Below are 14,333 nucleotides of genomic sequence, written 5' to 3'. Positions count from 1 at the left end.
AAAAGTCCAGCCAACTCCTCAGACATTGGGGAACTACCTCAAAAACCAGGACCCCAGATCTACCCTGGCTTATCCTCCATCAGTCACAATTATGCTAATGGCATAGATATGGTAGTTTACCCCTTCCTACACAATTTCAAATTTGAATAGGATTTGGGCTTTGAGGAGTCCTAACAATAGAAAATCCAACAGGAATAATGCCAGCTTCAAATGAAGGACTTGTCTTTACAGCTTAGGTGAAAAAACATAAGCATTAGACCCACCAGTGTATTTTTTTCCCAAGAAAACTAGCCATTAAATGTGGGATGGATTTGAAGATCAAGCTGAGGGTGTGCTTGTGAAGCCTAGGGTCTGGAACATAATAAGTTTTTGATGAATGGCAATGGTTCTTGTACTCATTAATAACAAGTGGGTTGGGTGACGAAAATGTACTAGCGTGAGGAGTCTGGATATTTGATATACTTCTAGGGCACTGTCGAGGCACAGGGGACAGAGCTGTAAATGGAAGACTGCAAGAACTTACTTTTGCCTATTTTATAGTTTTGCTTATCATAATCACCTAGTATTCTAAACAGCCATTACTAGAAATCTAGAATACATCTTTTTTTATTCATTCATTGATTCATTAAAGAGATGTGTATTGAGTGCTTGCTATGTGCCAGACACTGTCCTAGGTGCTAAGGATATACAAGCAAACAAAACAAGTAAACATAACCTCAGAGTTCTATATACCATGAAAGTTTTCATAGTACTTTAATCTGCAAGATTTCATTTGATCCCCAGGACAATCCAATGTGATAGATGCTACTGATGTTGTCTCCATTTTATAGATTATAAAACTGACATATCCAGAGGAGATCAATTAATCTGCACATGAGTGGCAAGGCTAGCCTTTGAGCCCAGACCTCCAGGTTAATTCTAGTTTCACTTAATTCAAAATGGCCACCAGTCTTATCTACTTCTTGCCAGCCTCCCTTATGCCAGTGGATACCCAGGGTTTTCTAGCCTGCCTTCTGCCTCTGGGCTCAACTCGATCTTATCTCTGTCAAGGGGTCCAGTCAATCTGTTACGGGAGTTTTTGAAGTGCCTGGTTCTATGACTTCACAGTAGATAAGTCTCAAGGCCTTAGTCATCTCAGACAATCCAGACCAGCAGGGAGAGGGCTGGTCTACATTTTCTGAGATGTCAACTGTGCAGCTCTTGGTGTACCTGTGTCTGAGCCCTTCTCTAGTGGTGCTCTGGATGGTGCTCTCCTGTGTTCAGAAACCTGGACCAGAAGAAGAGGAAGTGGTGAAATAACAGTTTTGGATGCCAGATCTCTCATCAGGAGATTGGCACTGAGATCCCTCAGATTCAGTGGCCTGTGCTCTCCTGTTGGTAATACACTTCCTCTGACCTGGAAATCCTATTACTGTATTCCTGGAGTTTTTCCAGACTTTAAAAACCTGATAGATTATTAGAACTTAAGCAACTTCGAGGAATACCTATTTTCAAGAGTACAGAGAAGAGATTTAGGTACAGACTTTCTCAGTATATAGAAAACTCAGGCTTTTGGGCATAATTTTTCTATATTAAGTTCATATAAATATGCTATAGTGTGGATCTATAATGGACCCCAAAGTCCCAGGTGCTGAAAATTTGGTCCCCAGCCCAGGCCACTAGGTGGTGGAACCTTTAGTAGATAGAGCCTAGTTGGAAGGATCTTAGATTATGGAGGTGTGATTTTGGAGGGAACCCCCCCTTTCCCTTCTCTGTCTTCCCAGCTGCCATGAAGTGAATAGCTTGTTATACCATGGGCTTCCACCATGATGTTCAGCCTTGCCACAGACCCAAGGTGATGGACAAATTGATCTTGGACTGAAACTTTTGGAAACATGAGCTAAAATAAGTCTTTCTTCCTTTTGAGTTGATTCTCTCATGTCTTTTGTCACAGTGATGGAAAGCTAACACAAAATAATAAAACTGTGTTTATTTAGAATATTATCTTAATTTCCCATTGATGAAAGTTATATTGAATGACAAGAAAACATGGTGCAGTGGAAAGCACAGCAGCTTTAGAATTAGATGGACCTGTTTTCAAAACATGACTCTACCTCTTACAAGCTGTATAACTTTAGGCTTCTCACTTAACCTCTCTGCATGTTGGTTTCTATTAAGTCTGCCAATTCACAAGCTCAATTTGAGGAATAAGGAAGTTGGCATATGTAAAGAAAGCATCTTACATAATGCCTGCCACATTAAAATGGTCAATAGATATTTATTCATTTTAATCTCCTTTGGACTAACTGAAGAGGCAGAACTGAACGTGAAGAGTGAATCAACAGAAATGTAAATGTTGAGGTTTGGGGTTTGTGGTTTAGCTCAGTGGTATGAGTGCTTAACATGTGCACAGCCCTGGATTCAAATACCAGGGCCACAGCAAAGAAAGAAAAAAAGAGAAAGAAATAGAAATGTTTTAAAATGCAATTGTAATATTTTTGTTTATCTAAAATAAATGGAAAATAGGACAATAACAGTCCTGCAATAGGGACTCAGAATTAATTTAACCAATGTACAGAGCTTTAAGAAGAAATAATAACAGATGCCAGATACAGAGCACTTGTGTCATGTAACATTCTCAAAGATTATAAGGATAATCTTCTTAAATCCTCACAATAACATTTCAGCTGGGTATGATTGTAATCTCCATTTACATATGTGGAAACTGAGGTACAGAAGGATCACAAAACTGAAAACTAAGTGGTCAATGCAAAATTTAAACCTGGTGGATTTGGCTACAAAACCCGCATACTTTACAATATTTTGTTCAGGAACCAAAGAAGTACTTCTTTTTCGAAGGTCACTTTTTCCTCCCTCTCTACTCAAATACCTTCCCACTTCAATTCCCAATTTTAATCTGAGGGACACTTTATTTAGCAATCCTTTCCTTTAAATATCTAGAATAAGGGACTGGGGATATGGCTTAGTGGTAGAGTGCTTGCCTGGCATGTGTGAGGCCCTGGGTTCAATCCCCAGCCCCCAAAAAGTAAAAATAAATTTATTTTATAAATTTTATAAATTTGTTTAGAAATTTATATATATATGATATATATGTATATGTATATGTATATGTATATGTATATGTATATGTATATGTATATGTATATGTATATGTATAAATTGGACTGTATCAAAATTTTATATACATATATTTGTATATAATATATATTTGTATATATTTGTATATATGTATATTAAATTTTGATAAAGTCCAATTTATCTGATCATATATATATACATACATATACATATATGCATACATATATTAATTTGCATATATATTAATTTGCATTTCCCAAATGACTAATGATTTATATATACATATATGTATATAAAAATCCTTTGGATTGAAACCAGGGCCTCAAACATGGTAAGCAAATGTTATGGTTTGGATATGATGTGTTCCCCCAAAGACTCATGTGTTGAAATCTTTGTCTCCAATGCAAAGAGTGTTCAGAGGTGGGGCTCTTAGGAAGTGACTGGATCATGAGGGCTCTGACCTCATCAGTGGATTAACCCATTAGTGGATTAATAGTTTGATGGCATTATTGGGAGGTTGTAAAAACTGTAGGAGATAGGGCTTAGTTGGAGGAAGTAGGTGACTGAGGCCATGCTCTGGAAGGAAAAACTTGTCCTTATCCCCTTCCTCTCCCTGGACGCCCCTGCTTCCAAGCCACCATGAAGTGAGCAGCTCCTCTCAACCAAACTTTCTTTGCCATAATTTTCTGCTTCATCCACAGCAACGCAGTGAGCCAATCATGGACTGAAACCTTTGAAACTGTGAGCCAAAATCAATCTTTCCTCCTTTGTGATGTTTTGCTCAGGTATTTTGTCCCAGTGATGAAAAGCTAACACATCAAATCTATCACTGAGCTATACTCCCAACCCTACTCCCAACTATCCTGACTTTAAAAAAAATTGTAGTTGTAGATGGACAGCATACCTTTATTTTATTTGGTTATTTTTATGTAGTGCTGAAGATCAAACCTAGGACCTCACATGTGCTAGGCAAGCTCTCTACCACTGAGCCCCAGCCCCAGCCCCAGCCCCTATCCTGATTTTTATGGTAATAAATCTTGCTTTGTTTTAGTTTTATCATCTCTATGTGCATGTCTAAACAATATAGACTCTACCTGTGTGTAAGCTTTATACAAATGTTTTCCTTTTTTAAAAAAACAAGCTTTATCTTGATACAGTGCATATCCATAAATTCATCCTTGTAAATTTTATAATTTAATGTTTTTAAAATATATTCAGAGTTGCATCATTACAATCAATTTTAGAATGTTTTCTTCACCATAAAAAGAAACCCTATACATTAGCAGTGGTGCTCTTTTCCTTTTCTTTCCTCTCTCAGTCCCTGGCAAACACTAATCTATTTTCTGTCTCTATGGATTTGCCTCTTCTGAACACTCCATGTAAACAAAATAATACAATATGTGGCCTTTTGTGCCTGTCCTCTTTCATGCTTTCAAGGCTTATTTATGTGGCAGCATCAATCAGTACTCATTTCCTTCTATCCATTCATCAACTGATGGACATTTAGTTTGTTTCTATTTGAGGACTATTATTGTTAATAATATGTTGTTATGAATTTCAGTGTACAAGTTTTGTACAGATATTTGTTTTCATTTCTTTTGGGTGTCTATCTAGGAATGCAACTGCTGAATCATATTGTAATTCTATATTTAACCTTTTGAGGCTATTCTATACTGTTTTCCAAAAAAGCTATACAACTTTAGATTCCCAGCAGCAATATTTGAGGATTCTAATTTTTCAATATCCTTGCAAAAAACTTGTTATTTTATTTATTAGAGCCATCCTAGTAGGTATAAAATGGTATTTCATTTTGGTTTTAATTTGCATTTTCCCAATGGTTAATGATGTGGAGCATCCTTTCATGTGTTTACTGGCCATTCATGTACTGTCCCTGGAGACATGTCTATTCAGATCCTTTGCCATTTTTTAAATTGGGTTTTCTTTTTATCATCAAGTTATAAAAACACTTTATGAATTCTAGATAAAAGTCTCATATCAGATACCTGATTTGCACATATTTTGTCTCATTTGTGGACTCTTTTCCCCCTGTGGTACTGGGTATTGAACCTAGGGGTGTTTACCACTGTGCTACATCCCTAGCCCTTTATAAAATTTTACTTTGAGACAGGGTCTCTCTAAGTAGCCCAGGCTGGCCTTGAATTTGCCATCCTCCTGCCTCAGCCTCTCCAGTAGCTGGGATTACAGGTGGATGTCACCAGAACAGGCTCTATGAATTTCCTTTTGTTTTTCTTGATAGTGTCATCTGATACAGGAAAGCTATAAATTTTGATGAAGTCCAATTTATCTATGTTTTACTTTATTACTTATGCTTTAGTGTCATACCTAAGAATGTTTTCCCTAATTTGAGGACACAAAGTTTTACATTTGTTATTTCTTTTAAGAAGTTTATAATTTTAGCTCTTATATTTGGGTCTATGTTCATAGTGTGAGGTAGCAGTCCAAATCAATTATTTTGCATGTGGACATTCAGTTGTCCCTGTACCATCTGTTGAATAGATTACTCTTTCCCCATTGAATGGTCTTGTTACCCTTCTCAAAAAGCAATTGACCAGGGGCTGGGGTTATGGTTCAGTGATAGAGTGCATGCTGGCAGGTATGAGGCACTGGGTTTGACCTTCGGAACCACATAAAAATAGATAAATAAAATAAACATATTAGAGGTATTGTGTCCATTTGCAAAAAAAAAAAAAAAAAGCAATTGACCATAAACGTATGTGTTTTTTTGTGGACTCTCAATTCTCTTCCATTGATATGTATATCTATCCCTATGCCAGGACCACACAGTCTTGATTACCATAGCTTTGGAGTAGGACTTCATGTTGGGAAGTATGAGTCCTACAACTTTGTTCTTCCTTTTGAAGATTGTTTTGGTTATTCTATGTCTCCTGCATTTCCATATGAATTTTAGGATCACATTGTCAATTTCTACAAAGAAGCCCACTAAGATTATGGTAGAAATTACATTAAACCTATACATCCATCTGTAGATCTTTTTTTAGCAACAATAATTAGTGTTTAACCCATGAACATGAAATATCTTTCCATTTATTTAAATCTTCAATTCCTTTCAACACTGTTTTGTGATTTTTCAGTTTATGAGCTTTGTACTTCTCTTGTTAAATTTGTTCATAAATGTCTGGGTTTTGGTGCTGTTGTAAAAATAAATGTCCTAATTTCATATTTTGATCATATATAGCTAATATATAGAAATAAAACTGACTTTTGTATATTGATCTTGTATCTTACACTCTTGCTAATTCATTTTCCAGTTAAAGTAGATTTTTAATGACATCCCTAAGATTTTCTATATAAAAAAATCATATCACCTACTTATGGGAGATGTTTTTACTTCTTCTTTTCCAATCTGAATGCCATTGATTTCTTTTTCTTCCATAATTATCTTGGCTAGAGCCTCCAATATGATGTTAAATAGAAGTGGCAAGAGGGGGCATTCTTGACTTATTATTTGCTTGCTTTATAGTTCATTAATGTTTTTGTATTTCATTAATTTTTATTCTTATATCATTTTTTAAAAAATTCTTGGGCTTGCTAACACATTCCTGTAGTCCTAGGGGCTCAGGAGGCTGAGGCAGGAGGCTCACAAGTTCAAAGCCAGCCTCAGCAACTTAGTGAGGCCCTAGGGGCAACTCAATGAGACCCTGTCTCTCTCTCTTTTTTTTTCATGAGCAGATGATGAAATATTTATTCGTTAGGACTCAAAAAAGACATTTTTTTTAAAGAGAGAGAGAGAGAGTGAGAGAGAATTTTTTAATATTTATTTTTCAGTTTTCGGTGGACACAACATCTTTATTTTATTTTTATGTGGTGCTGAGGATCAAACCCAGTGCCGCGCGCATACCAGGCGAGCACACTACCTCTTGAGCCACATCCCCAGCCCCATGGATTCAAGACATTTAAAAGAAGGCAAATTTTCCTATATATACCCCATCAATAAGAGTGTGGGCCCTTGGGTGTCCCACAGCCAAAGGAGAACCTTTCTCTTTTTTAAATTGATTTTTTAAAAAATGACAGCAGAATGCATTACAATTCTTATTACATATATATACTGAGACCATGTCTCAAAATAAAAAATGAAAAGGCTGGGGATGTTGCTCAGTGATTAAGTGTCCCTGGGTTCAATTCCTGGTACCAAAAAAAATTTTTTTTTGCTTTATTTTTTCTTACATCTTGGTTTGGAGGCTTAACTCTTTAACTTTTGGCCTTTCATTATTGCTAATAGATGTTCTTTCTTTCTAAGCTCTGCTTTAGCTGTATCTCACAAGTTATGATATGAGCATTTTCATAATTGTTCAGCTAAAAATATATTTTTATTATTTTTTTATTTTGAGACAGGGTCTTGCTAAAGTGCTTAAGGCTTGGCTTAGTTGCTGAGGCTGACTTTGGGCTAAGATCCTCCTGCCTCAGCCTCCTAAGCCACTGGAATTATAGGTGTGGGGCACTGCACAGGGCTTTACTCTCTTTTTGGATATGTCAAATTAACATAAGCAGAGCTACTATAAGCATCCCCATCCAGGCTTTCACTTTGGATGGGTGAAACTCCTAGTGTGAAGTGCCCCTTTACATTCAGTTCCTTTGGTGGGATAACAATGCCTATCTCACTAGGGTTGCTGGGATCCTTAAATGAGGTAAGGTATGGAAAACTGACATAGAAGAGAAAAGCAGTCAAAGGTAGTTAATGTTTCAACTGGAAGCTTTAGCTCTTAACCTTCAGGATTTAAAGGTTTAATTTTTACAATTGAAAAATAAAATATGGCCTCTTTAGAGCCATCAGTGCTGGAATTCTTGAAATTAGATACTCTTTCACCCCCAATCCTTTTCCTACAACATGAGGCCAGAGATAATATATGCTTTATCCAACTTGAGGCAGTTTAGCAAATATTCCTCTTAGCCCTACATAAATAGACCTTGATTTTGTTCTGATGATTCAACCCAGCACTGGGTTTACATAATTGAACTTTTTGTCAGAGTTCTAAGATTTAATCCTTGTCTCTATCCCCACCCCCACCACTGAGGATTGAACCCAGGAATTCCCAGTTCTTTTTATTTTTTAGATGGAGTCTCACTAAGTTGCTAAGGCTGACCTTAAATGCAACATCCTCCCGCTTCAGCCCAAGTCACTGGGATTAAGTCTTTGTCTATTTTTTTTTTTGATGCCACTAGGTCCCACTGCAGATTATGGGATTTGGTGATGAAGTCAATTTAAATGTTTAGAAGTCAGGATCAGATATCCTAGTACTGGGGAGCAGAATCAAAAGTCTGAAGAAAGTCCATAAACCATTGTCAGCCTCATCCCTGACTGTGCAAGGTGAGCAACCTGCCTCTTCTCTGTACTTCCACCAACCTTCATCAGCAAGTAGCTTATTCTCTGGGGCCAGCAATGCCAAATCCAGCAAAAGAGAAGTCCCCTCCAGAGCTCTAGCAACCTTTCCTCAAGCCAAGAAATGGAAGTACTGTCTATCAGTGGCAGAGAGCTGTCATCAAGGGGTTTAGTCATACTGAGTTTCATTTCATGTACTTCCTCAAGTACCAGTGAGAGTGGGAAGATATTAATGAAGAAAAGTTGAAGGGGAGTGATTTTTAATCATTATTGGCCCAAGGACCCATTTAAAAATCTACAAAGCTGTGAATTTTAGAAAAATACACAGTTTGTATTAGTTTTCTGTGGCTGTCTGCTATGGTCTGAATGTTTGTGTACCCCACCCCCATTCATATGTTGAAATTCCAATCCCCAAGGTGATGGTATTACTGAGGTGCCATAAGAAATCAAACAATAGCGGGAAAGTGGGTGGACAAGACAAACTTTACTTCTGCCAGAAGGGTGTGCTACTGCAGTTGGCTAGTAAACACACCTGGGCAGGCAATCCACCTGCTCTTATCCCTACTGCAGCGCTGCTCTTCACCACCCTGATTGGAGGAACTTGGCCTAATGATCTATGGGATTGGCTAATTTTAAAATTGGGGCAGGCAAAGGGAAGAGCTATAATTAAAATGGATCCAATTTGATCCAATTAAAGCTGAATACTATATTCTGAAAATTGTCAACCAGACTTTTCGTTCTCACATTAGGTAGTGAGACCTTTGATTTGGTCACAAGGGAAAAGCACTCATGATTAGGATTAATATACTAACAAAAGAGAAGCTGGACAGTTAGCTTGTCCCTTCCACCACATGAGGACACAGTAAGAAGGTGCCATCTATAAACCAGGAAACAGGTCTTCAACAGAGACAGAATCTGCCAGCATCTTGATCTTGTAATTTCTAGCCTCCAGGATCTATGATAAATCAATTTCTATTGTTTAAAAACCAGTCTGTGGCATTTTTTAGAACAGCCTAAGTAAACTAATGTGTTGCCATAACATACTACCTCAAAATGTGTGCCTTAAAACAAAAGAAATGCATTTTCTCATAGACCCTGGAAGCCAGATATTTTTCATGCCTCTTCCAGTTTCTGGTAGCTACTCACTTTCCTCTGCTTGTGGCCCCACTGCTCTGCTGCAGTCTCTGCCCTGTATTCCCATCTTCTTGTCCTCTTTCATGTGCATAAACTTTCCCTCTGCCTCTCTCTTATAAGGACACTTACAATTGGATTTAGGGCCCACCTGGCTAATCTTCCCAATTCGACATCCTTAAATCACATCTGCAAAAGACCATTTTACTTCATGAGGTAATATTTACAGATTCTAGGAATTAGGGCTTGATATATTGGGGTGGCCATTACTCAGCCTTCTTCATAGTTCCAAATTTTGCATAGTTTCAGGAAGATCATGTACCCCAGGCAGGAACAGGAACATGCCCTGGAGTTGCAGTTCACCGCCAATATGCTATGCATAGGTAACACAGGAGTCAGGCCCATTTACCTATTCATAAACCTCTCTACACCACAAAATCAACTAACATCGTTGGTTAAAAATACAAAACTATACTGCAAACGCCTATTCTAGTAAACCAGAATCCCCTAGAGCTGGGGTCCAGAAATCTGCATTCTCAACAAGCTCCTCAAAATGATTCTCATACGGGTCTGTGGCTGTGGCTCAGTGGTAGCACACTTGTCTGGCATGTGTGAGGCACTGGGTTCGATTCTCAAGCACCACGATAAATAAATTAAAAAAAGATCTATCAACAACTAAAATATTTTAAAAAAATGATTCTCATGCAGTCCACTTTGAACCTATACTTGAGTGTTGGTTAGGGAGCTATGGTGCTCCAAATCTTCCATTAAGTGGACATACTACCACCTCCTTCACAATAAAAGAGGGAACGTCTGAAGGAAACTGTTTTCCACAAAGGAAGCACTAATGCTTCCTCCCATTCCCCTAACACAAAGGTTAGGAGCCTCTATTGTTTTGATTTGGGTCCTGCCTCAGGTTTATAATACACCTGCCCTGAAGACGTGGAATTGAGCCAGGGGTGAGGAAAGAAAGAGTGGAGGGAGAAAGAAGCCGACTCACGGGTAAAACGCAAACGGGTGTCTGAGACCTGCGGGGCTGCACGTGACGCTCCACGGACCTGCCCCTGGAACACAGGTTCTCCCGGCCGACTCCGCGCCGGCACCCGCCCCCGCGCTCCACTGATTGGCTGCGTCGGCTTGCTCCTCACGCTCTTTTGTCTCAGCCCGCAGAGGATAAAAGCAGCCGCAGCTGCCTCGGAATCGCGCTGCCGCGTCTCGGCTCCCCCTCGCTGGGTGGCCGTGCGAGGCAGTTCCATCGGGCATCTCTGGGCCGCTTAGCTGCGGAAGAGGCGCTCGTCTTTTTCCTTTACAGGGCTGCGGAGATTAGAAGGCGGAATCCATAGCTGTGGACGCTGGAGCACACCGTTAGCAGCGGGTTGCAGGTAAAATACATGGGGGCACGATTCCCTCGTACGAAAAGGGGTGGGGGACATCCTCCCCAGTACTGGGCGGCTCCCAGTGTGGAGAATCGGTAACTTCGAGGCAGGGGAAGGAGCACCCAAGGCCCGGCCACGCGGAGGAAGGAGGTAGGGCTCAACCTGGATGCTTCCGACCGGGTAGGATTTGCCTGGACTAGGGAGAGGGGAGTGGGGGGTGGCGTGCGCAGGACGAGGGGTAAAGAATAGTGTTCGCTCCAAACCCTCTTTGCATATCCTCACCTCTTCCAGGGGAGGAATACGTGGGTGGGTGTGTCCAACTCCTGTTTTTTTTTTTTCTCCATAACAGCTTATCAAAGACGAAAACCTGAACTTTAATTCTGCGCAGTTGACTGATACAGCTGGTAGGTCAGTGGTCTCCCGGGGGGGGGTTACAGGGGTGCATTTTGGCTTGTATTCAGAAGGTGGGAGAAGCGGTGTGGTGCGGGGAGTGGGGGCGGGGAGTGGCGGGATGAGATTGAGGCTGAGGCTGCTTCTGACCCTTACCTTCCTTCTGCTGTGGCGCAGTCTTGACGCCCTAAGCACAGGGTTCTACAAACCCGGAGGTGAGCTTTCTCATAGAGGGCACCGGTTGCAGAGCTTGAACCTGAAAAAAGGTGAGCATTATTTTCTGAGCCCCTGTAAGAATCAAAAAAATGAGAGAGGGGGGATGATTTTGAGAAGGGCAGGTGGTTGAGGCTAGATCATGAAATTAATTAGATCTTATTTTATTTCCACAAATCCGTAAGCACTGTGCTCTGTTGAGAGCCCAGCATCAGCTGCATTATGCTGTAAAACCTGGAATTCGAAGCAAGTCGCAGTTCCTCTCGAAGAACTTGGCGGGAGGGGGTCTGTGTGGCTGCAGAAAGCACCCTGGTAGCGAGGGGACACCAGCTAGCCCTGAGAACCTGTAATTGCCAGTCTCCTGCAGGATGTTTTTAGGGTAGTGGATAGATATAAACTGTAATGCACGCTACTGAGGTAGGGAGAGTCTATAGCTGCAGCCTGCTCTCTGTTTAATCCCCCCTTTTCCTTTTTTACAGCCTCCACTGAAATCGGAAGAAGGAAGAGCACCGCAACATCTGCAGATTAGGCTTTTATTTCTAAAAAGCCTGAGCATCGTGTATTCAGATACCCTATCATTGTTAGGCATGGCTAGTATTATTGCACGTGTGGGTAGCCGTCGGCAGAATGCGCCGTTGCCGCCTTGGGCCCATTCCATGCTGAGGTCCCTGGGCAGGAGTCTTGGGCCTTTGATGGCCAGCATGGCAGACAGAAATATGAAGTTTTTCTCGGGGAGGGCGGTGCCAGCACAGGGGGAAGAAACCTTTGAAAACTGGCTGGCCCAAGTCAATGGGGTCCTGCCAGACTGGAATATGTCTGAGGAGGAAAAGCTGAAGCGCTTGATGAAAACCCTTAGGGGCCCTGCTCGAGAGGTCATGCGTTTGCTCCAAGCTGCCAACCCCAACCTAAGTGTGGCAGATTTTTTGCGAGCAATGAAACTGGTGTTTGGGGAATCTGAGAGCAGTGTGACCGCGCATGGTAATTTTTTTAACACCTTGCAGGCCCAAGGGGAGAAAGCCTCCCTTTACGTGATCCGTTTGGAGGTGCAGCTCCAGAATGCTATTCAGGCAGGCATCTTAGCTGAGAAGGATGCCAACCAGACTCGCCTGCACCAGCTCCTCATAGGAGCTGAGCTGAATAGAAATCTGCGCTTTAGGCTTCAGGGTCTTCTCAGGATGTATGCAAATGAGCAGGAGCAGCTTCCCAATTTCCTGGAGTTAATCAGGATGATAAGGGAGGAAGAGGATTGGGATGACACTTTTATTAAACGGAAGCGGCCCAAGAGATCTGAGTCAGTGGTGGAGGGGGCAGACAGCCCCGGAGCATTTCAGGGCTCCCTGCCTGTAGCAATTGGCAGTGACGACTGTAATGTGATAGAAATAGATGATACCCTTGATGACTCAGATGAGGATGTGATCCTAGTGGAGTCTGGGGACCCTCCACTGTCATCCCCAGGTGCTCCTCCCTTCAGGGGAAGGGCCAGATCTCAGGACCAAGTGTTGGTCATTGATCCCCCCAGTAATTTTGGAACCGAGGCTCCTTCCACCAGCAGTGGTTCTGGACATAAGATTAATGGTCCTAGGGATATGCGCAGAGCCAGGAAGCGAAAACACACAACTCGCTGTTCCTTTTGTGGGGAGGAAGGACACTCAAAAGAAACCTGTGATAATGAGAGCAACAAGACCCAGGTTTTTGAGAATCTGATCATCACCCTGCAGGAGTTGACACATACAGAGGAGGAGGGGTCAGGAGAGGCCCGTGGTGAATCCAGTGATTCCTCTGAGCCACAGTAAGGTGCTAGCCCCCATCCTTAAATGAACCATTTCCCATATTCAGAGTTTGGTGATGGGAAAATTAGGAAAGGGGGAGTTCTAATTGCATGAGTTAATCTACAAAGCGGCTTTCTTTTGTCACGGAGAAGGGGTCTCATATTACCAGTATAGTGGAAGGGGATGTCCTGACCTTTAGGCTTGCTTCCTTTTCCCACTGCCTAAGAGTCTATTTTCTGTGTGTGCCCATTTCTTTGATGGCTTTATGCTCTTTGTGAAAGTTGTATGATTCATTGCTAAATCTTTAAATGATAAAAGTTCAAAAAGTAAAGTATGTTACCCTCGAACTCACCACCCTTATTTAACCATTGTCAGCCCTTGTGGTGAATGTCTTTCTGGATATTTTCCTGTACCTATGAACCCAGATAGATATATGTATAGATAAAAGTGACCAAATATAAGTGCTGTTCTATATGCTGTATTTTTTCACCAAACAATATATGTTGTGAGCTTCTATGTCAATAAATATATCAGCATCTACTTTAATATCTCTGTGGTATTTTAAGAAGTAAAGGGAAAAAATAAAATGTAGTGAAAAAGTATAAGGTGGGGGAGTCATTTTGAGGTTGTGTTTTTATCATCCTTATTTTGCAGAGGAGGAAAAGGGAAGAAGGGCTGAAATATTGCTCAAAGGTAAAGGGTCTCTTGATCACAGTGGAACTGTCTCCTGCCTCATTGAGCCAAATTATAGCCTGTATTATTTGACAACATCACAATGCTTTCTTCTCTAATGGATGCTGAGGTTACAGCCCAACATGAGGACTCCAGGGGCTCCATCCCTGTTCATTTTGGAGAGGGGCAGTATTCCTTCCTGGGTGGATTCCTTCAGTTGCTGTTGCTGCTCCAGACAACATTCTGGTAATAACAAGGACTCTCTTCTGTGACCTGAACACCCTGTGCCCACTCCCCGATTAAGGAAAGGAGAGAGCAGCTACTCTTGGGAGCTCAGCACTCAAA

General features: G+C 41.1%; 1 protein-coding gene and 1 long non-coding RNA gene across 2 annotated transcripts in view; one reads left to right on the top strand and one right to left on the bottom strand.

Annotated features, from left to right (window-relative positions):
- Positions 1–10,672, bottom strand: part of LOC144371701 (uncharacterized) — a 76,823-nt gene extending 66,151 nt beyond the window's left edge. Inside the window, exon 1 of the long non-coding RNA XR_013431701.1 lies at positions 10,569–10,672. This is a non-coding gene — a long non-coding RNA (uncharacterized LOC144371701). The remainder of the gene's footprint in view (positions 1–10,568) is intronic.
- Positions 10,673–10,716: 44 nt separating this feature from the next.
- Positions 10,717–13,862, top strand: Zcchc12 (zinc finger CCHC-type containing 12). Its single transcript, XM_021722390.3, has 4 exons — positions 10,717–10,950; positions 11,294–11,348; positions 11,512–11,600; positions 12,027–13,862. Exon 4 carries the CDS (start codon positions 12,135–12,137, stop codon positions 13,338–13,340), a length of 1,206 nt encoding a protein of 401 aa, XP_021578065.1. The 5' UTR covers positions 10,717–10,950; positions 11,294–11,348; positions 11,512–11,600; positions 12,027–12,134; the 3' UTR covers positions 13,341–13,862.
- The last annotated feature ends 471 nt before the right edge of the window (positions 13,863–14,333 follow it).

Source organism: Ictidomys tridecemlineatus, chromosome X, assembly GCF_052094955.1.
Source record: "Ictidomys tridecemlineatus isolate mIctTri1 chromosome X, mIctTri1.hap1, whole genome shotgun sequence".
In the NCBI taxonomy this organism is placed as follows: Eukaryota; Metazoa; Chordata; class Mammalia; order Rodentia; family Sciuridae; genus Ictidomys; species Ictidomys tridecemlineatus.
Note: the sequence above shows the minus strand (reverse complement) of the source record. Positions and strands in the feature narration are given on the sequence as shown.